The following is a 20932-nucleotide window of genomic DNA, read 5'->3' on the forward strand; positions in this document are numbered from 1 at the left end:
TATTGCTTGATAATTTGTTTAGTCCTATTTTTCTATATTCTTCTAACCAAGACTGGTAGCAAAATTAAAATTTAAAAATACGTTAATCAAATCCCCTTGAAATCCTCCTGAACTGTATGATTTGTAGTAGCCAATCACCCCTGCATGTGTTTTGTAGAAGGAAGAAAACCAAAGGTCCCAGCAAAACACTACACAAACCCAGGAAGGACATGCAAACTCCACACACACAAGTATCCTAGACAAGAATTGAACCCAGAATCGTGGAGCTGTGCCACAAATACACTGTGCTACTCAACTCTCCAATTGTTTTTAAACAAACAAACCCCTAAATTATTGAGACAACATTCTCAGCCACGCTGATTTGCCTTTCACAGTGAAAGAAGATTTTCCTGCCTAAAACCAGAGTAATCAGAGTAGGACAAGGAAAATTTGTACTGACTGCTGGATTCAGTAACATAAGAAATTAATATCACCAGTTTTATATTCTGAAAAATATATGAAAAGTGTCTTCTGGGGAATGTGATGACAGCTCTTGTCTGAACCTAAAAATTTCTCATGGCTACTAAAAACCAAATGAGCAAGCTTCTTCAAAAGGTCTGTTCACCATCATGATTGTAATTCCTCCTGTTAGTTGTGCACCTGCCTCCTATCCAGCCCCTCCTTTATAAGCCAGATGCTCACACTATTCCTGCATTGCATTGGAAGACAGATTCCCAGAGGCCCACATACCACCAAGTCGCCCTACGCCCGCGGCTTGTGGACATAGACCCCCTAGCGTCTGGCCTCGTGATCCTGTTTCCTGTTTAATTCCCTGTTCCTGAACCGGATCCCATTCCGGTTTTTAACTTTGTCTTGTTTTGTCTTGAATGGATCACCCTGTACTGGACCTTTGGACTTCACCCTGAATTTCCCTTTGGACCCTCCTGGGCAGGTTATCATCAACCTGCCCAGTTCCTCGTCATCTCCTCCCCTTGTCTGTTTCACTCCCTTCTGGATTCTGCCATCTGCATAGGGACCTGATCAACGCATCGTAACAGTTCACGTTACTAGCCTCTTTATTGTATATGCAAATTGGCTAAGAAGAGAGATTTGAGAGGTGTACCGACAAATTGGCCAAACACTTGTCATGCAGGTAAACACATTAAAGAGCATTTTAAAAATGAATCTAAAAGTTTTATTGATTTTTCAATATGCATATCACAAAAATACCTTATCTGACCTGTTAAAAAGGTTGGACATCTTCTCATAAGTATAAGTATTTTGAAATCTATGATCTTCAGGATACTCTCTAAGAATGAGTCTAAGAAGATATTTCATTTAACCTACACTAAATGATTAAATTTTATTTTACCTACCAAAATAATACACCACTAATGTATTTTCACTAAACAGTGATATTGTTCTCATTTCAGATGCATGAAGAAATCAGGTTGCAGTAAAACCCTGCGAATAAGAGGTTCCAATGTTTGTAATGAAAGAATGTTCAGTCATTAGCATTAGCATTGATTTTACAGAAGTGTCAAATCATATGCAGCATGTTTTTTAAGAAACACTTATAGTACAGTACAAAGGTCACTTCCCAGCTTCTCAAATATTGTCTGGTATGATATTTGTGTTGGAATTGGACCTGACCTGAAAAAAGGCATACTGTAATTAAATGTATATGTTTATTAATATCATTTATTTTGGAGTAATGTTCTAATTTTAAAGGATAAATTCAACCAGTATGTATTGATCTCACTCTTGGTATATCATTTGGTTTCATTTTGATTAAATTCAGTGTTATCATTCACCTTTTCTTCTTGAAAGAATCAGAAATATATAGGACCAATTATTTCTTGACAATCAAAACCCTTTTTTGTTGGACCGAGTGACTACTCATCTCCTCTTTGAGTTTTGATAATTGAATAGCAGTGTTCATTTTGTATTATTATCCCAGCAACCTATTCTGATCCCTTTTTGTGCAACAGTGGAACCAGAACAGAAACAGAAGCATTGTTTCGCATAAGAAACGAGCTGAGGTCACCAATCTACGTGTACATCCGGTATTCATGACATAGCTTAACTATTGCAAAATCAAAAATAAATAACAGAGCATAATAACTTCAAAAATGAATCAGGAATTTGGGTACTACTTTATTCTGGTTCTATAGCTTTGGGTTAAAGCCTTAAAGAAATGCTTTGTGTGTGGGTAGATAATAACATACTGTAGAGCTAAAAAGGTCAAGAAAAACAGCTAATAACAAAAATGTCATACCCATATTATACACACTAAAACTGATATTTTGGTCCACATTTACCATATGTAGTACTAAAGAAAATGTTTTACAGATTGACTAACCAAAATTATTTTCAGTGAATTTTATGTTAATTAACATAAATTAAATTATATCTAAATATTTAAAAATATGTCAGTGTCTGGGCTAAAGTACAGCATCTCATTTTGTCTGCACCATGTTCCTCAGGCAAATTTAAGTCCTCATTGGTTTTTGGTTTTTCTCTTCTCTTCATTCTGTCCCTTTTCATGTCTAGGCTGCATCTTCTGACTTGACTTCCTCTTGCTGCCAGAGTGAGCTTTGATTAGGAACTCACTCGGGCCCTTGCCAGTCTTTGAACCCTTCTGTTTCCTTAGAGTGCCCACAGGCCTGGATGTAGCAGGTGCCCTTGAAGGAATGTTATGCAAACCAACAGTACCTGGCTTTTGTGTTGCCCGTGGATTCAGTTTGACCTTTGGCTTAGTTACACCTGCCCCTGGAGAAACCTTTTTCCTACTTGGCTTTCCTGCTTTTGATTTAGAACCTTTCTGGTGGTCAAAAGCTGCAGGCTTACGTTTTGGAGGCCTATCAGGACTCTTCACTTTCAAGCCTTTTCTAGGTGTGGCTGGTTTGCAAACTGGCTTTTTAGTTGTGACGGGCTGGTGAACTGGTTTTTTAGTTGTGACGGGCTGGTGAACTGGTTTTTTAGTTGTGACGGGCTGGTAAACTGGCTTTTTAGTTGAGGTTGTTTGTGGGGTTGTCGATCTTTGCACAGCTGTCGTAGGCCTGGTTGTTGTGGGTAGTACATTTGTGACAGGTGGTTGTGTGGTGAGTTTAAGCCTTTTTGGAGGTGCTCTTGTTGGTGGTTGTGCGTTTGAGTCCAGTACTGTCACTGCAAAGTAGAGGAGAAGAAAAGAACAGATTTCATCGAATATAACAAATATCACTAAATACATTCTGGGAACCATGTAAGTCAAAATATTTATTAGAAAGGTTGTTAATATGAGGAGCCAGCTTTGATCATACATGGCTTAGAGTTAATGTAGCATTTTGTCCAGCTGCGCAGAGTTTGGGCCCTTCTAGTTTCATTTGTGAAACCCCATGCCTATTGCTTAAGATATAAATGAATAAGTGGTGAGCTTTGCCTAATATTTCACGTTCCTGAATTTCACATTGCCTAATATTTTACTAATATTTTTCATGGAACTGGTAGAGTATAATTCTTTACCTTGTAAAGTATATGGAATATTAAGAGACACATTAGTTTGTGAAAGCAAAACACACACGCAATGTAAATGCATTATATACAAAAGATGTAAAAAAATATACAAATCAAGACAGATTCTATCACTTGTCTCACTACATTCATTGTTTATGCTACAATACTGTGGCTATATAAGCAACAGGAAAACTACAACTGTTAAACTTAAAAGTCTGTATTAAACTACTATGTTCATTTTTGTCGGCTCTCATGATTATTTCATGACATACTTATGAAATTTAAGCACAAGTTCAAAAGTTAAATGGCCCTTTTAAAATAGAAAAATTGTTTTAAATTACTGAAATGTGTGTAAATCTGATCATTGTTATTAAAAAGTCCAAGACTGTTTTTAAAATCTGCCACTTCCAAGTATAGTTGCTCACCTTGAAAACTCTTTCTTCAAGCAATTGTGCAAATAAAAGTTTTTAAAGTTATTAGCTGACCGTATTCCAGTGATGTTTATGTGTAGGTCATTTTACAAAAAGTGTTTTTTTAATTAGTGAAGTTTGTAGATTTTGTTTAGAATATTTTAACATGCATTGACTTCTGCTTGTTGTATGAGCCTTTGTATTGCAAGTACAGTATGGCACAGCAGTTCTATGCTGGCAGCAATAGTTATATCATTCTAAACTCCATGCAATTGCCAAAAACTGTTTTAAAAATCCTCTCAGTCACTAAATCTACAGAACTACAGAACCACTGAATATAATAAGAGCCATTTTCAAAAATGATAAGTCGATCTTCAATTAAGTGATTGCTTTTACTTCTTTTTTGGTTTTCATTTCTATATTAATTCAAGTTTTGAGAACAGTTTAAAAATAATTTTATTATTTGAAAGCAAATATCTAAATATTTCTTAAAACCTTTGTGTATTAGAACTAATATTTCAGCAATGTGTCCTTCTTACTGTATATTTTCTCGGTGTATTGCAAATATTGTCCTGTTAGATTTCTGTTAATTCTCTGAACCATGTTGATTGATGTACTTTACTGTAAAATAAGTGTGACAGTGCAGTTCTGTGATATAAGAGGTGTGTGACATTTTCATTAATAGATAAATGTCAAGTGTTTTACATTTTATGATATCCCTCATTTTTTCTGACTTAAATTAATAAAAATGGAAATTATTTTAAACTTTAACACACAAACCCCAGTCCCAGTGGTTAATGCATTTCAGCATGTAGTAGGATATCTGCTTCTAGCCTGACACACAACTTGCCAAAACAGGTCTGATTACCTTGTGCAAAGGGATTGTCATTCATTTAAATTTCCTGTAGAATTAATGGATTTTGTCTTTTATTCAAGGTCATAAATAATCAAACATTTTTGTTTGTTTTATTTTTTAAGCAACTGATATTTTGCTATAACAAAATACTATTAACATGTTGTTTTGAATTTGAAAAATGTAAATTTGGAATCATCCATGTATTTTGATCACATTGTGTTAGAGGAAAGGTCTCGCCATTTGGAGGATCTAAAATCCTGCTGGAGCCCAGAAAGTCATAGGATTTGCTGTTTTGAGAAGAGCCTGGACAACTAACACGCTTTTGGCAGCCTATCAAACAACACCAGTTGGTAAATTCCAGCACACTCAGCCAGTAACATTACTAAGGGACAAATTAGCAATCTCTAGTCCCTACAGCCTAATCTGCAATTAATGTTTGAGCCCCTCAGAAAATATTGATCTGTATTCTAGTAGGTTCAGTTCCTAAAATATAGAATCCTTTTACTCATACCAGTGGAGTCAGGGTGTCATAGTGTCAGTGAAGGATGTTAATCCACATGGTCATTTACCAGACGTATTTTCTTTTCCTAGAAATACAGTATTTCATACAGAAGATAAAATGATAAATAAGGCTCAATGCAAATCCATATTGGACAGTTCGGAACATTAAACAGCCACAGAGAGAAAAGCCAAGAAAAACCGAAGTGACTTACATGCTTGGGCCACAAATGGTATTCGTTTCCCTTTCACTTTGATAGGAAGTGGCTTGTGTTTACATTTCCCTGGTGAAGCTCTCCTGTAAAAACAAAAATGAAAGGAAAGAGTTTTACAAGTACTGTGTCTGTTTAGACCAGCTGTGGCATTTATTTTCTTTTCAGCTGAGAGCAACACTTGGTTTGGCTAGTTATTCATTCAGTCGTTCCTAAACTCCAGCCACAAACGTGGACAGCCCAGAATCCTTGAGGCCGAATAAGACAAGGTATTGTGAATCTCCCACATTATCTAAACAGAATGGTCAGAACAGTTCAACCAGAGCCAGTAGATGTCTGCAAGGACAATTTGTGTCTTTTAGTCTCGGGCTTAATTTCTTTCCACTTGTCAGTGAAGGTTTATGTATAATATATGTAGAGATCCTTATCAAAAGCCAAATAAATTACCATATTGTGTTTGAGTTCAGGTATTTTATGTTTTCACATATGATAGGTAAACCTTTTATTACATCACTTTAAAAATCTTTTTTCTATCTTGAGCTGTAGCACAAATAGACTTATTCTCAGATGTATTTATTAAAATCTTTAACACTTTCTAATTCATTTAACATAAATTTCCATTGATGCTAGATGCATTTGTTCAACATTATAGCACATAATTCACACCTGCTTACCAATGTGTGTTTTGAGAGTGTATGTATACCGCATGCATATAGTGGTCATACACTTAAGTGAAGAGCAAGAGAGATTAAGACATCACACAGAACCAAGTTATAAACTGTGGTTTAAAAGTAAGAAATTTGAATGTAAATACAAATCTCTCTGGATTCCTGCAGTGGTTATTAGTTTTCTGTCTTGAGTACATTAGTTCATATGTGGTATAACGTTTAACTCATTTCAAGAGTCATATCCATGTATAAAAATGATTTGACGTTGTTTAATGAAAAAAAACAATCTACTGTCGTTTGTAGATATTGCTTTTAGTAAAAATAATACAATTAAACACATTTCCATAAATCAATGAATCATGTACAACACAAGACTTTTAACACAAATTTAAAAAAATACCAGTAGTTGAAGCAATTTAAACAATTTGGCAATCCAACATGTTGAAAGTTGTTAGCAGGTATTTAGTATTTATTAGGTGTTTTGTATTTAAAAATTAGGGCTTTTATGGTGTTTTGCAGGAAAAAATGTAATGTTATAATGTAGCATTTATAACCAGTTTGGAAAGACCATACACACCAGGTCAGTTACTGTACATAGAATCACCATTCTCAATTACTGATCAAAAATACTATTCACAGGAGAATTCTACCAAATGTCCATTATTAATTTCATGTGGGAGTTACACAATCTGTTGGAAAAATGCAAGATTGAACTGTACGCCTTTTCCATTCAAATTTAAAAGAGCTTTTCAAACACCTTCAATCTTCCATTTCTGTGTGTAAACATACTGTACATGCCCTACACACAAGTAGAAAGATAAACGTGATCACGAATGCATTATCTATGTCTTATTGAAAATGATCATGCTTTGTCTTTCAGTATCTAAATGGGCCAGATACAGTATATCAGTAAAGTAAAACTGAAACTTATTTTCATTTTTGCATGTAAATGCATCCAGTGTTGCCAAGAAAGTAACTGGGGTCCAAATGTCTCTGCATGTCATTAATGAACCCTAAAGAAACCCTGCTGCTATGTCTCTGGCATATTTCCACCTTTATACCCACAAGGGTGAAACCAAACTTATGAATGAACATTCTGCTGTCTGTCCTAATGCACAAGGGGGATTTCCATCTCACATCTGAAAGTCTATTATTGTCTGCATCTTTTTTTTCCAAGTGAGAAAGAGCTTTTGCCTGGTGTTTTTTATATACAATTTTTTGCTCATACATTTCTTATGTTTCTGTGTGTGAGATTTTGGACCATTTCTCAAAAGACCATGTAAATGAGGATTCTCTGAACTGCCTATAAACTGTCAATGGTTTTGCTGCAGTTAAAAAAATGGGATTTCAGGTGAATAAAACCTCTGTTTAGCTGACATGAGGTAAATTGAAAGTTTTGGGTTTTGAAATGTGAAGATCTGATGCATACTTGAAAAATAAAAGGTAACATTGTTAGGAACTACTGATTTGTGCCATAAATAAATAAAAACTTATTCAAAAGAGACAAATAAGATTCAAGGATTCAAGGTGAATGTATGAAATTCTATTACGCCAAAAGATAATATCTCAGAAATAAACTGACAGGCTTTTGCAATAATCCTGGTTTATTGTGCAAACTCACAATCATGTACATCACTGATCAGATCAGTCCTGGCCCACCACATTACAAGGTGAATTAATAGCTTTTTTATTTACTGGATATAAACATTTACAGTCTACTGCTAAAGGATCCAGGAAGGGTTAGTCACCACAAAACTGACGGTTAATCAACTACAGTAAGATGTATTTAAAGCTGTTAAAAAGCTTTATTAACACAGTATAAAAAGTGTCTGGAGAGAACATTTATACTATGACTAAACTACATACCTGGAAGGGTCCATAAATTTGTAAATAGTTCCAAAAGGAGAATGTGCACTTGGATATGAAGTAGCCATGAAGTACAGTTCTCCTGACAAGACAAAACAAATGTTAAATGTGGTTTTTTTTTATTTTAAAGTTACTCTATTGTTAAAACCCTTTTTTAAAGATTATATGCAATACCATGACCTTTTGTGCAAGCACATTTTTTGTAAATTACAGAAATAAATGGCATACCATAACCATTATACTTATGAACAGTGTACCTGGTTATAAATGACTGAATATATGGGCATTCTAGTTACACTGAGTTACTGTACTTCTCAGAGTGTGAGTTACGGAGTTGTTGTGTGCTTAGTGTGGAGCTCCACACCGGCTACTTCAGTAGGATCATCCTCAGCTGCTTCCTCAATTGCAATGATACAATCTGCTGTACAAAGATGGACGCAAACTCGCCCCATTAATAACATGGTAACCTGGATTAAGAATATAAGAAAGGGTACAAACAAGGAGGCCATTTGACCCATTTAGTCCTGGCCTGTAGTAGTTAATTAATCTAAAGATCAAATATAGCCATTTCCTTAGGGAAAGCAGAACAACAGCTTGCTGGAATCTGCTCCAGGTGCCCCACACTCTAAACTGGAAGAAGCAGTTAGAATATGGATGGATGACCCTGGAATGATCAATTTCTACGTGAATATCAAGTATATGTCCTGGTAACATATGATTAAAATGATTATGTAGTGACTGTTATTTCAGGAATAAGCCACCTGTATACCCTGAAAGGTTCCTGTACTCTAGTATCCTCTAGAGGACAGGAACCTTTTCTTCACATTCATTTCAAAGGATGGAGGTTTTAGTACTGAGCTAGAAACTAATTTGCTGCAATGGGTATTAATTTAGTGTTCTATTTTAAGACAGTATTGTCTACTAACTAAATAATAATTTTCAGTTAATCCTCTACTTTTTGGTCATTGCAATTGAACCAGGGAGGCTGCTGGAGAAATTACCACTTCTGTATTCTGTGTTTATGAGATAATTCACCAATATTTTGTTTATTTTACATTATTGTCTCAACCAAAGCATTTTGGACTCCTGGCCTGCATCTATTCTGATGTCCCAAAAGCCTGACCAAGGCCTAATCCTGTCACACACTGCTCTGACAATCCTGTGTGACATAACACTAAAGATATTTCACCTGCTTCATCTTCAGCAAAAGAGATAATAAATTTGTGGTGGTGGTTGATGAGCCCTGGAAAGGAGCAAGTCTGAGTTTCACCCATGCAGATGCTCTTCTCCTTCCAGGTCCCTGTCCTCTTATCTTCCTGCAATGCCATAAGTCGACTGGATGAAAAACAAGATCTCATATTTTATCAGCTTGTAATTATATTACAATTTTCAATGTAAAAGGTTCATATAATCCTATTAGAAATATATTCACTGTGATTTATTGTTGTATATAGCACACTGTCATTGAAAATAGCCTTTTTTATTACCAATGATTAGCTGAAAGTTTTTGTGTACCCTGTTTATACAGTAAATATAAGAACAGTGGTGGTTTTTGAAGTGTCTTCAAAGACAGACAGAGAAAGCAAAGGAATACTGAGGCAATTTTTACAATCAAAGCAGTTATCTCCTAAAGACAGAAACATGATTTTTTTTTTATTCTTTAAGGGGAATATCAGCTTTGGGTATTATCCAGGATCATTTAAAAATATTAACCCATAACATTCTTATACAGTATATATGTATAGACATTTAAAATTGCAACTTTAAAAGGATTGAAATAAAATAACAAATAGATATTCCTACACATCTTTAGTTATCTGTAAACAATTTCATGATTGTCAATATTACATTTTAATTTTGAGTAAGAAAACTGTTAAATGCTTTATATTAGTCAATTTCTTTATAATACATGTAATAAATTTAACTGATTGAGAGACTTTCTGGGAAATTGCACAATTCAAATAGAAAGGACATAACTGTGAATGTAGAAATTCTTTTAAAATGTGCTTCAATTAATGTAGGAATTGTTTACTTTTGAGGATATTGTGTCTGTTGTCAATGGTATTTATACTGTTACAGTATATGATACCCAGCTCCCTTCATAAAATTACTCTTTGCAAAGGGGATAAATATGCATAGATATTTCAGACAACTTAACATTAGTTGCATTCAACACTAGTGAGTCACATCAAAGAATCAAATCCTACTGATACAAAATTAAAATCATAAATCCCTTCATCTTACCCACTCATGAAGTCTCCAAAAATGTACAAGCCATTTAGATTAGGTGACTCGCATCCTCTGTACACGTACCCCCCAGTTACTGATTTCCCTTTGTGGTGACTGTATGCAAAAATTGGAGGGATATCATCTAAAAAAGAAAACAGTGTAAAAAAGTGTATGGTATACAAAAGAAACTTAATGCATTTGTGAAGTTGATTACAAGTTTGTTACAGAGCAGAGTTTTGTTTATTTTACATAAATTCACATTTAATGTTGAAACTATTTATGTACTGAACTTTATACAAACAGTCCTCTCTCTGAAGGGGTCTCCTTACCCAATGAGGAGTTGTGACACATCTTCACATCATAGCATTCAAATCCCTCTTTTGCTCTCCATCCATAGTTGCCTCCTTTAACAATGATGTCAATCTCTTCAAATCTGTTCTGGCCCACATCACCACAGAATATCCTCCCTCTCCCCCTGTGCGTAACCGGGTCTCCGCGGTCAACAGAGCAGCGCCATATGTTTCTCACTCCGTAGGCATAGACTTCTGGCAGAGCACTCTTGTCAGAAATGAATGGGTTGTCAGGTGGAATCCTGTAGGGTTTTCCATCTTTGCTGCTCCCATCCACATCAATGCGTAAGACTTTGCCTAATAGAGTACTCCTGGCCATAGAAGGAGAAGATACATACTTATAGGCAACAGCATGCTGGAACTTTTACAAACAGTGATAACATGTTAGTTAATAACAATGTTTACAAATCTCCATCCATCCATTTTCTAATCGTTATATCCAATACAGGGTGGCTGAGAAGCCAGACCTTATCCCAGCAAGCCACAGGAGTAATGCAGTCCATCATAGAGCACACACACACCAGGGCCAATTCTGCCAGAAGTCAATTATCCTACAAGTATGTCTTTGGACTGTGAGAGGAAACCAGACAACCCAGAGGAAACCCACACTAACACGGGGAGAGCATACAAACTCCATGCTGATAACACCCCGAGAATTGAACTCAGTGCCCCAGCACTGTGAGGCAGCCATTCTACCCATTGCACCACTGTACTACCGTGGTTCCAAATCTCATAGAATAGTGTTCGACAAAGTACTGTACATTTGACACAATCTCTTACTTGTTTTGGGCATTGCCAAACTTCCCAAAAGGGTCCCCAGCTTTCCCCCCATCTCCAGTGAAGATGTACATGTAGCCGTCAAGACCAAACAAGAGCTGCCCCCCATTGTGATTGGCTGCAGGCTCTTCGATCTCAAAAATGACCCTGTTAAAGTAAAATACAAGGTGGCAAGTTCATTTCTGGCAAATCTTACTGATTTAGATTCCGTTTTGTGTGACTGAAACAGCAACAAAGTTCAGCTTGCAAAGATGAGGATGGGAATGCCGGTGGTTGCCATTACAAGGTTCCAATTGACTATTAATAGCCCTGCAGACAGATATGGTAGCTGTATGTTTGACTTAAATTGAGTTTCCAATGAGTTTGGGATGGATAACAGCAGCCAAGTTCATTCAGACACAACTGCCATAATCATTCTTGACGTCATTTCCTTATGTTAAGAAAACTACAAATACTCTTCTTTCCTTTCCATTCTTCTTTTGCATTCCTGCTCCAGCCAATCTCCTCCTTTGCAGTCACCCCTTGGTCACTACTCACTCTGCAGAGGGGTCTGAGAGGTCCCCTCCTCGTCCTGTGGCCAGGGGACTGGCTCTCAGCCATGTGAGTTTAGCAAACTCTTACTATTACTCAACATTCAATAAACATTATTAGTACATCTATTTCCTGGGTGTTGTTATTCCTTGTGAAGGCCTCCAACCTGAACTCTACATGGCAAGAATTGACCAATTGGTGTAGTAGGTTTCATGCTTGGTGGATGAGTGGGGGTGCAAAGTCCTGTTGAGTACTGTATGTTCTACATTTGAAATGTATTTAATATACTGCACTAATAAGAAAAGGACAAGAAAAAACATTGTGTAGACAAGTCCCTTTTAACATTATGAAGTGTTAAATATGAAAATATTGAATATTGCACGCTTACTATACTGGATGCTTGTCAGATACAAAAGTATTGCAAAGGACCATGAAGTGGAAATCAATAATGTCTTCAGTATTAGCTGTTACAAGACAATAGAAACTAATTACATTTCAGTCATGTGAAATATGCTGTAAATTCAAAAATCATCATGAGTAAGGTGGTTCTAATGAGACATTCTACATTGTAAGGAAGTACCTGTATATAAAATCAACAATTTTAACTTTCATTTTAAGAGATATAGCCCCCTCTGCTGTTTGAATTTAGCATAGTTTGTCTTTGCTCTTTCTTCAATATGTAAAACTAAGATATTCCTGACAATTCTGCAGATAATTATCCCTTCCCTCAAAATGTTTAAATATCATTCTGTCTTACAGAGAAAACTTTAATTTTAATTTTATAGTTTTATAAATTAGCCCATATCTAACCTCCAAATTGTTTCCACTGGATCTGTTAACCGGTAACAGGTATCAAAGGTGTGCAAAGAAAAAAAGATGCCTAAAAAGATACATCTGAAATCTCATATTCATGGCAAATGTGGTATATACCTTTTTGTTCATACTTAATTGCTGTATGCTGATCTTTGTTTTTAATAGATTGATAAATATCTAAAGTCAGATGGAGTTCATTAAAAAGTTTCTCACCTCTAAACACAGGCAGTTCTGTTTAAATAAATAGGATTATTTATTGCCAATATAAAATTGTGTACTTCTTTCAAGTTAGATTTATAATATGTTTTGTTTTGATATGTGGGAGTAAGAAAAATGGAGCAATTATTTTTAAAAAACATATTGCAGTAGCTGTCTTTTTAAAATGTTATAATCATCTTAATTTATTTCCTGGTAATACCCTTCAGTTTGGGTTTGTGAGTTCTTGTCTAATATGACTTAACTGCTGCCAGACCATGCTAGCCTGGAAAAACAGCATAAGGAATATTCTGTATGGCTCCTTTCTATGAGGATTAGACTATGTCTATGTCTCCAACTGTAGGGGGTTTTGAATAGCTTTTCGATAATAACAATGCAGAACAGAAAATAGTAATTCGTTTTTTTAGTAATGAATATGTAAATTATGCATAACATAAAAGTTATATCCACATGGCTGAAATGCACCAAATGCTTTTTTTTTAGACCCTGGGGATTTTTTGATTAATTAACTGAATACTTTAACCAAGATACTTTAGCCATTTTATTTCAAAGTCATCCAAAGCCTGTCGATGCCTTAAGCACAGGCTAAAATATTATTCATTTTTCATAAATTAATTACAGAATTGTGGACTACTGTAAAGTTGGTCTAAAACAATCACACATCTCTATCCTTTAGGTGCTTTCACTCATACATCCTATAGTTCATACTTTAAGTCAAGAAGTTAACAGAATTGTCCATCATTGTGCTAATATAAAAAATGTGTTGTTTGCACTGTTTCTCTGTTGTTGACTGGTGTACAGCAAATACAAAATGGATACAACTTCATGGCATGAAACACTAATTTCCCAATTAAAATACTTTTTTTTTAAATGAACATCTTAAATGGCATATGACATCTTTTCAGCCCTTACCATAATATGTGACAAAATGTGTAAAAAATCATTCAATACTAATTCTAGTCCATCGCACTGATGAGGTCTGACCATAAATTAATACAAATAATTGAGTTATAGCTTGCTGTACAATAATAACAGTTTTTGAACTACAATCCTAAATTGTATTCTAATACAAAAAAATGATTGATTAATCTCTCAGCACAATTTAATGGATTATTCTGTCATTCAGAACAACAAGAAACTAACAGCGTCTTACCTTTCTGAATGGGGATCAGCTGTGTTCATATCATGGGCTGACACCTTCAACTCACTGATCCTGATCTTATCCACTTTGTCCCAGACTGTGATGGAGTAATAGATGAAAAAACGGCCATTGTGTCTGTACTGCGGGTGAAAAGCAAGTCCAAGAAATCCCCGTTCATCCCCTAGCCAGGGAGTGGTCAGCACTGTACCACTGAGGTCCAAGAATGGCTCTTCCAAACGGCTGCCATCCTGCAGGTAGATCCACACAAAGCCCAGCTGCTCTCCTACAAACATGCGGTGGGTATCGTCATTGCTGTGCAACATCAGTACTGGGTTTCTCAACCCATTAGCAACCTCAATCAGACACAGCTGAAGGCAACCACTCCTGTCCTGAACCATACTACCTAAGTTGCGGTTGAGGATGGTGTTCTGAAGCACATTTGGATAGCAGTAGTCTTGGTCTGGTAGATTAAGCAAACTGCAAAACATGAACCTGTCCTTCTCACAGGTCTCCTGGATATGCTTGTCATCAGTAAGGAGCTTTACAACTGAGTGGCACTTGACATGGAACTCTGAACAGTAATTGAAGCAAAGACCTGGCAGGTTCCTCAAGGGAGTGTATGGGTTTTCAGCATCATACAGGTGGGCAGCATAAGGAGAGCACTCCTGAAAAACAAACTCAGTATTATTTTGCGAAACGAATGTGTCTCTTTCTTTAGTGGTTCAAGCTTTAATCATACAAAACCTATAAGTCAACAACAGGTGAGTTAGGATATGTAGGAAATATATGTGTATTTTGTTTCAGCCAGGAGCAGAATATACTGTGCAAATGAAGTTAACAGCCATTGGGCCTTCTTCTTATTGTTTCTAATCATACTGTATGTTTTCCCATTTTAAAATGCCATATATGAATGTCCACATTTCCATTTAAAATCAAATGCAAATACTATTCTCCAACACCAAATGTCAGTTCCATTATTTCTTAACAGAGCAAGTCAAAGGTGAAAGAGCTAAACTTGCATGCCAGCTGGAAGATAGATGAGGGTTGTCCCATGTCAAATGCATTTAATCTAGACCTGGGGTAGGAGACTGGGGTCTGCCACAAACAGCACATAGACTAGATGAAACCTCCTGTTTGTTGATTAAAAATGAATTGAAATTCCACAAGCTGAATTGATTTTACAAAAACAATAGTCCCTATTTTGTAACAGCAACCCCACTATATAACAGATGTGATGGAGAAAGAATTACAGTACTGAGAAAGGTTTGTGAATCACCAACCAAATTATGTGATTATGTTTTACCATGATACCCTTGTCTGCCAAAATAACCAAAACTGTTTATATTTACTAGTTTAAAGTTTTTTGAGATTCAGATCACTTTATTGGCTATATACAATTTCTGGTATTAGGAATTTGTCTTTTCGCTTACCCCAACTTGCTCTCCATGAGACACACAGACAGGGAGAGAAGCATACGGCGCTCCTGGAGCAGTTGGGGTTAAGGGCCTTGCTCAGGGACCCAACGGATTAGGATTCCTCTGCCGGCTGTAGAATACAAACCAGCAACCTTCCAGCCATAGGCGCAGATCCTTAGCCACAGAGCCATAGCACCACCCGTGAAAGGAGAAAAGGCTTTACCCCATGTGAGGATCGAACTCACTAACTTCAGATTTTGAGACTGACAAGTTACCTATTGTGCTAATAAGCTGCTCATTATATAAAATGAACGCTGATATATGAAACAGAAAAAAACTAGCAGTGTCAGTGAAATAATAAGTGAACTGCTAGTTTACTCAGTACAATAAAGTGAATAATTCGAAGGAGCTGTTTGAATAATTGGGATACAAGTAATCAAGAATTGAGTTTGGGCGTCCTTTCTGATGAAAAACAAAGACCAATAATATGCATTTTGGTCCTTATAATGTGCAAACAGTAATATATCTACAATATTCCTAAACCTGTCTTAACCCAACAAGGTGATGGAAACACCCAATCGTGTTCCTGATGACCCACACACCTGTTTTTATTCAATCCCACCTTAATCAGATAATTGAAGCCTTAATTGATCTAAGGAGTTGCTTCATTTGAATATTTGTATTTTGTTTCAATGTCAATGAAGGGTTTGTGTACCTGAGGACTTGGCTGGAGCAAAAAACAACACAACTGTGGGTCACATGGACCAGGACTTGGAACCACCACAATAAGACAATGATTATAAACAAAACAGCAGAATTACAACAGCTTCGCGGAAGAATAAATTTCACTATCTGGATTGGCCAGGTCAAAGTCCAAAGCTATACCCAACTGAAATGTTAATAAAGGACTCTAAAAGATCTGTCCATGCGAGGAAACTCTCAAACATCACCAACTTGCCTTTTTTCTGTAATGCCTAAAAACCAATGCAACAGTTCCAGTTGAAGTTATTTCTACTCTGGGAGGTGCCACTCAGACCAGCTTTATCTATGGGTTTCCATAATTCTTTACACATTGAAATGTTCTTTTGTGAATTTTCTTAATTAAATAATCCAAATATATTTTATGTCTTTGCGTTTTACATTTAATCAAGTTATTGCCATCTTTGACAAAGACTGTAATGAAGATATAATTACTTTTTATTCATGAAATCATGAATTATAATTACACATCTAAAATATGAAAATACAAGACAAGATTTTCTAAGGGCAAAGTGCATATTAGTCAGGACACCGGGGCAACAGTATTGGAATAACTCCATTGTGATCATTGTGACCAAATAACCAGAACCTTCATTTAACATCTCATCTGGCATCTGAAACACTGAATTGAAATAGTGCCACCTACTGGTCCACCACCACCACTTATGGTAACATTGATTTTCCTTAGAAATCTCCAATCACAGTACTAAACAGACCCAACTCTGACAGTTCTACAACCAAATGTATTCTGTCACAAAAATAAAAAAGTGAATTAACTGATCTGATTAAATAAGTTCCAGACAAGGAATTGAAATAATCTTTTCTTTGGAAGAATGCAACACATAGATTCAATTCACCTGCTGAATAAAAGTGAACAAAAATAGAAAAATCACTACAAAACAAATGTAAATAGTACTTTTCTCATATAAAACTAACCTTTCTTGTGTAATTCTTGGATTCTTAGTCATATCTAACAATTTGTGAATATTGGTTTTCAAATGGTTTCTAATTTACATTTCTTTCTATAATTTTAAAGCAGTATAACTGTTACAGAAATTGTGGAGATACAGTACTTTTTGGCAAAGCTATTATTCAGGATATACAATATTTCAGGCAATGGAAAGTTTTATTTTTATTTTTGAATGATCTTGCACACTTTTAGTGGATCTTCCAAGCTCATACATAACAGAATTTTGAGTTATTTTGTTCTTCCAATACCAATATACATGTTTTACAATGCACAACAATTAATGTCCATGTCCTGAAATCTTGAATCATTTAAATATCAGTTTATAGACTTCTGCTTCAGGGGAATTTCCATTGATCTTTATAACAGATTATTATAAAAATAGAGTTCATCTGTAACAAATTAGGACATTTAAATATTCTATATGCAACATGTTACACATCTGAAATTTAATTTTTGCAATCTCTGTCAAAACCAAGGTGATTGTAAAATGAAAAAACTACATACCATCAACAAAGTGTTGTTGGGGTAACTGATTAATCATAACTGTCCTGATCAAAGTTGCATTTGCATTTAAATCATAATGCAGGATAATGCAGGATACAATAATATGACCAATGAAGATCACGGTAGCTCATTTATTAAATTAAATATATAGCACAATTTCTAAAGTTCAAAATTTCAATGAGCAGAATCCATTATTTCAGAAAGTATGTGGTAAAGGTTTAATAGTAGAAACAATTTTGTTTTTTTAAGCAAGATAAATTAGATTTTTGTTCACTTAAAAGTAGGGGTTTTGTATTTTAGATGCGTTATACTTGGGGATGTAAAAGCAAAATATTTTCAAGTCATTATGAGTAATAATAAAGTCACAAGTAAAATATTTCACACGACAAAGTTTCAAAACGTAAAAAATGGTTAAGATATTTTTTCGAAACACGGTGCTCTCTAAAAAACTAAGCAAACGATTTTTTTTAAAAGTGGGGTTTCCTCTGCTGACACTAAGATGTTTTTCCTAAAGTGCCAAGTACAGTATTTCCAGTTGCTCTTAGCAAGCGAAACAGTTGTTCTGACACCGAAATGTACAGAGATCTCTATAGCCGATGCTGGGGGAAAAATAAAGAGATACTGAGTAATATCGCGTTCTGTAGTAATACAACACATATTTGTGAATTCTATACCATAATTGTCATTATCTCAGCAAATATTATGAATTTTTTTCACGTCCTCGACTCCAGACAGCCTGCCAACTACGAGGACCAATGCTTAAAGACAGTTCTCCAACCGTATTTCTCACATTACGTTTTGTCGTCTCCGGGGAACTTCAAGAATTCAATCAATATTGCCTAACAAGTGCCGGACAGAGGATGACTTGGTTTTCCCCAGTATGTTTATTAGGATGCAACATGCTCACCAATGTGTATTTTTAGCAAGTATATACAGTAGGTTGACTGTGGCAGACGTAGTAAAGACATGCAGACTAGCACAGCAGCAGAATACTTGCAACTGGTTGTACTTCTATGAGCTTTGTATTGATATTGATTTTTTTTATCTTCAGTGAAGCTACGACAAAAATGTAATACTACGTGCAACTCGTAGTGGGTCCAAAACGTGAAATTATAGCTAACAACGTCCTCATAAATGGAACTTCATATTTTTCCATAAATTATAGACTAAAATTCTGTTGTTGAATACTTTATTAAACATTGTGAATGTTTTTGTACATACACTAATATATCTTCTACAGCAGTTTATGAAGAAAAGCACTAATGTATCACAACGCATACATTTAAACGTGTTTCTCATCTTTCATTTTATTAAACCGAACGTGCATTCACATAATTGTATTAATAAAACTAGACTAATACCTATATTTTCCATTATTTTTTGCTTAAGTGACTAGATCTCAAATGTACGCAAATTAGTGCTTAAATTAACACTATGTAATCACTGGTGTATGAACTTTCCTTATTAATATTTATTGTGGCAGGAAAAAAGTCCAGTAAATTATTGAATTCATGGCAGAGCATGGAATAGGTTTTATCTCATGTACAGTATGTAAACCATAAGAAACCATAAAAAAGCAAAGTGATTTAAGTATTGAAAAATACCTCAATCTAGTTTAACAGTTAAATTCTAAAGAACGTTAAATAGTTTACCAAGTTATGTTTCCATCAAAAATAAGCTCTGGCTTTTAACATATAGTATAGTTAAAACATTTAAAACAGGTTCATTTAGAAATCAAGCATAATTAAATGCAGGAGACCATGAAAGTGTTTTGCGTGTGTTTGTGTCTTTGGGGCAAAAATATACATCTTTTCGATAAATAATTTGATTTCATATAACTCCCACTAAATACAATCCTAGCTTCTTAAAAGTGCAACGACAGGTATTGTACCTGGCAGAGGATGTCTTTAACGAACCCACCGCACAGTTCGTATCCCTGGATATCATAGAAGTCCATGATGTCCCAATATCGCTCTGCAATGGCGTTGTCTGTGTCCTGGTCACAGCACCCAAACGTTTCATATTCGGTGCAGAATTCCAGGTGGAAGGGAGGTTTAAATGGAGGTCGGTAGTCCAAGCACTGGGGATGGCCAACTGAGTTTCCAACCAACAATAACACAAAGACTATGAAAAGCAAGCGATTAAGTATGAGAGAGAAGTTAAGTTTTCCAGCTTGTCTGACCCCCTCGGCATACAGCATGTGGGAATCTTTGCGGTAACGTGCGCACTGTTCTAGGTAATCATGGGCACCCGGCTTAGTCGTCATCTTCGCTTTATAATTCATTTGGTGCTCAAATGTTTGCTCTGGTTCTCAATGGGGTTTTTGTGGGACGGGTAATACCCCTCTCCTTGGCTGGAATTTCACACGTCATTCAAACATCACTCGTGTGAATTTGCTTTTTTCGTCTAGGAATTTTGCAGCGCCAGATTGATCTTTCTTGTATTTAGGGTTCTTGAAAAGTATTTCAGTACAGAATCTAGACCTCCTGCTTAATCCCAACATTGTATGGCTGTTGAGATAAAAGAATAATTTAAAGTCGGACAAGTCGGACCTTTTAAAATGAAATGTTTAAATATTTAAAGGAGATTACTATGTAGATGAAATTGTTGCATAAAAATGTGTAGTTAGTAAAGTATTAAGGATTCATTGGCTTTCTTTATGTTTTAATAAAATCAGTAGCACACCTGATAAATAGGGGTTCTTAAACTGGGAAAATGCTGGTTCAGTTTTCCAGGCAGTATTTCCATTGTGTATCTTTTATTTGCTCATTGGGTGTATACAGTATAACATTAATCTGCTTTATTCTGTAATACTATACATTGTAATTTATGCTGGGCAATCAGAATACCATTTGTCTTTTGTGACGTATTCATGTTCAGTACCACAGACATATCAGTCTAAAAAAAACATCCTTAAATGGTTAAATGAAAAAAAAAAATCTCAGGCAATTCTTCCACCACCTCTGTCACAGCAAGCATTTTTGTTTTCAGTACTTTTAATGGCATTGCGTCTTTCCACCTTTTTAATAACAAGTTACACTTTCATAGTTTTTGATTAGATGCAGGTACAGCACCAGATTGACATCTCTGCATTGTGATTAATTTTGTTTGCATTATTTCATATCAATAAGTTTTAATTGTATACTTTTGCATTATGCTTCTATGCACTAATATTTAGTAGATTCATTCACTGATGATAATATTTCACAGTGCCATATGGAGTGGTTGTATTATAATAGTTTC

General features: G+C 35.4%; 1 protein-coding gene across 1 annotated transcript; it reads right to left on the reverse strand.

Annotated features, from left to right (window-relative positions):
* Positions 1–1153: 1153 nt before the first annotated feature.
* hhipl2 (HHIP-like 2) lies at positions 1154–19941 on the reverse strand. Its single transcript, XM_006625991.3, has 9 exons — positions 19581–19941; positions 14054–14706; positions 11344–11487; positions 10543–10874; positions 10229–10355; positions 9174–9319; positions 7985–8066; positions 5454–5536; positions 1154–3147 (listed from the first exon to the last, which is right to left on the reverse strand). The coding sequence occupies exons 1-9, from the start codon at positions 19887–19889 to the stop codon at positions 2480–2482; spliced, it is 2544 nt and encodes an 847-aa protein (XP_006626054.3). The 5' UTR covers positions 19890–19941; the 3' UTR covers positions 1154–2479.
* Positions 19942–20932: the final 991 nt, after the last annotated feature.

The sequence above is a fragment of the Lepisosteus oculatus genome, chromosome 2, assembly GCF_040954835.1.
Source record: "Lepisosteus oculatus isolate fLepOcu1 chromosome 2, fLepOcu1.hap2, whole genome shotgun sequence".
Taxonomy (NCBI): domain Eukaryota; kingdom Metazoa; phylum Chordata; class Actinopteri; order Semionotiformes; family Lepisosteidae; genus Lepisosteus; species Lepisosteus oculatus.

Coding starts and splice junctions, on each gene's coding strand:
- hhipl2 (XM_006625991.3), bottom strand. CDS start 19,889: ATGCTGTATGCCGAGGGGGTCAGACAAGCTGGAAAACTTAACTTCTCT. Junction 10,356..10,542: donor GTGTCACAACTCCTCATTGG/GTAAGGAGACCC, acceptor TTTCTTTTTTAG/ATGATATCCCTCCAATTTTT. Junction 3,148..5,453: donor ACCATTTGTGGCCCAAGCAT/GTAAGTCACTTC, acceptor TCTACTTTGCAG/TGACAGTACTGGACTCAAAC.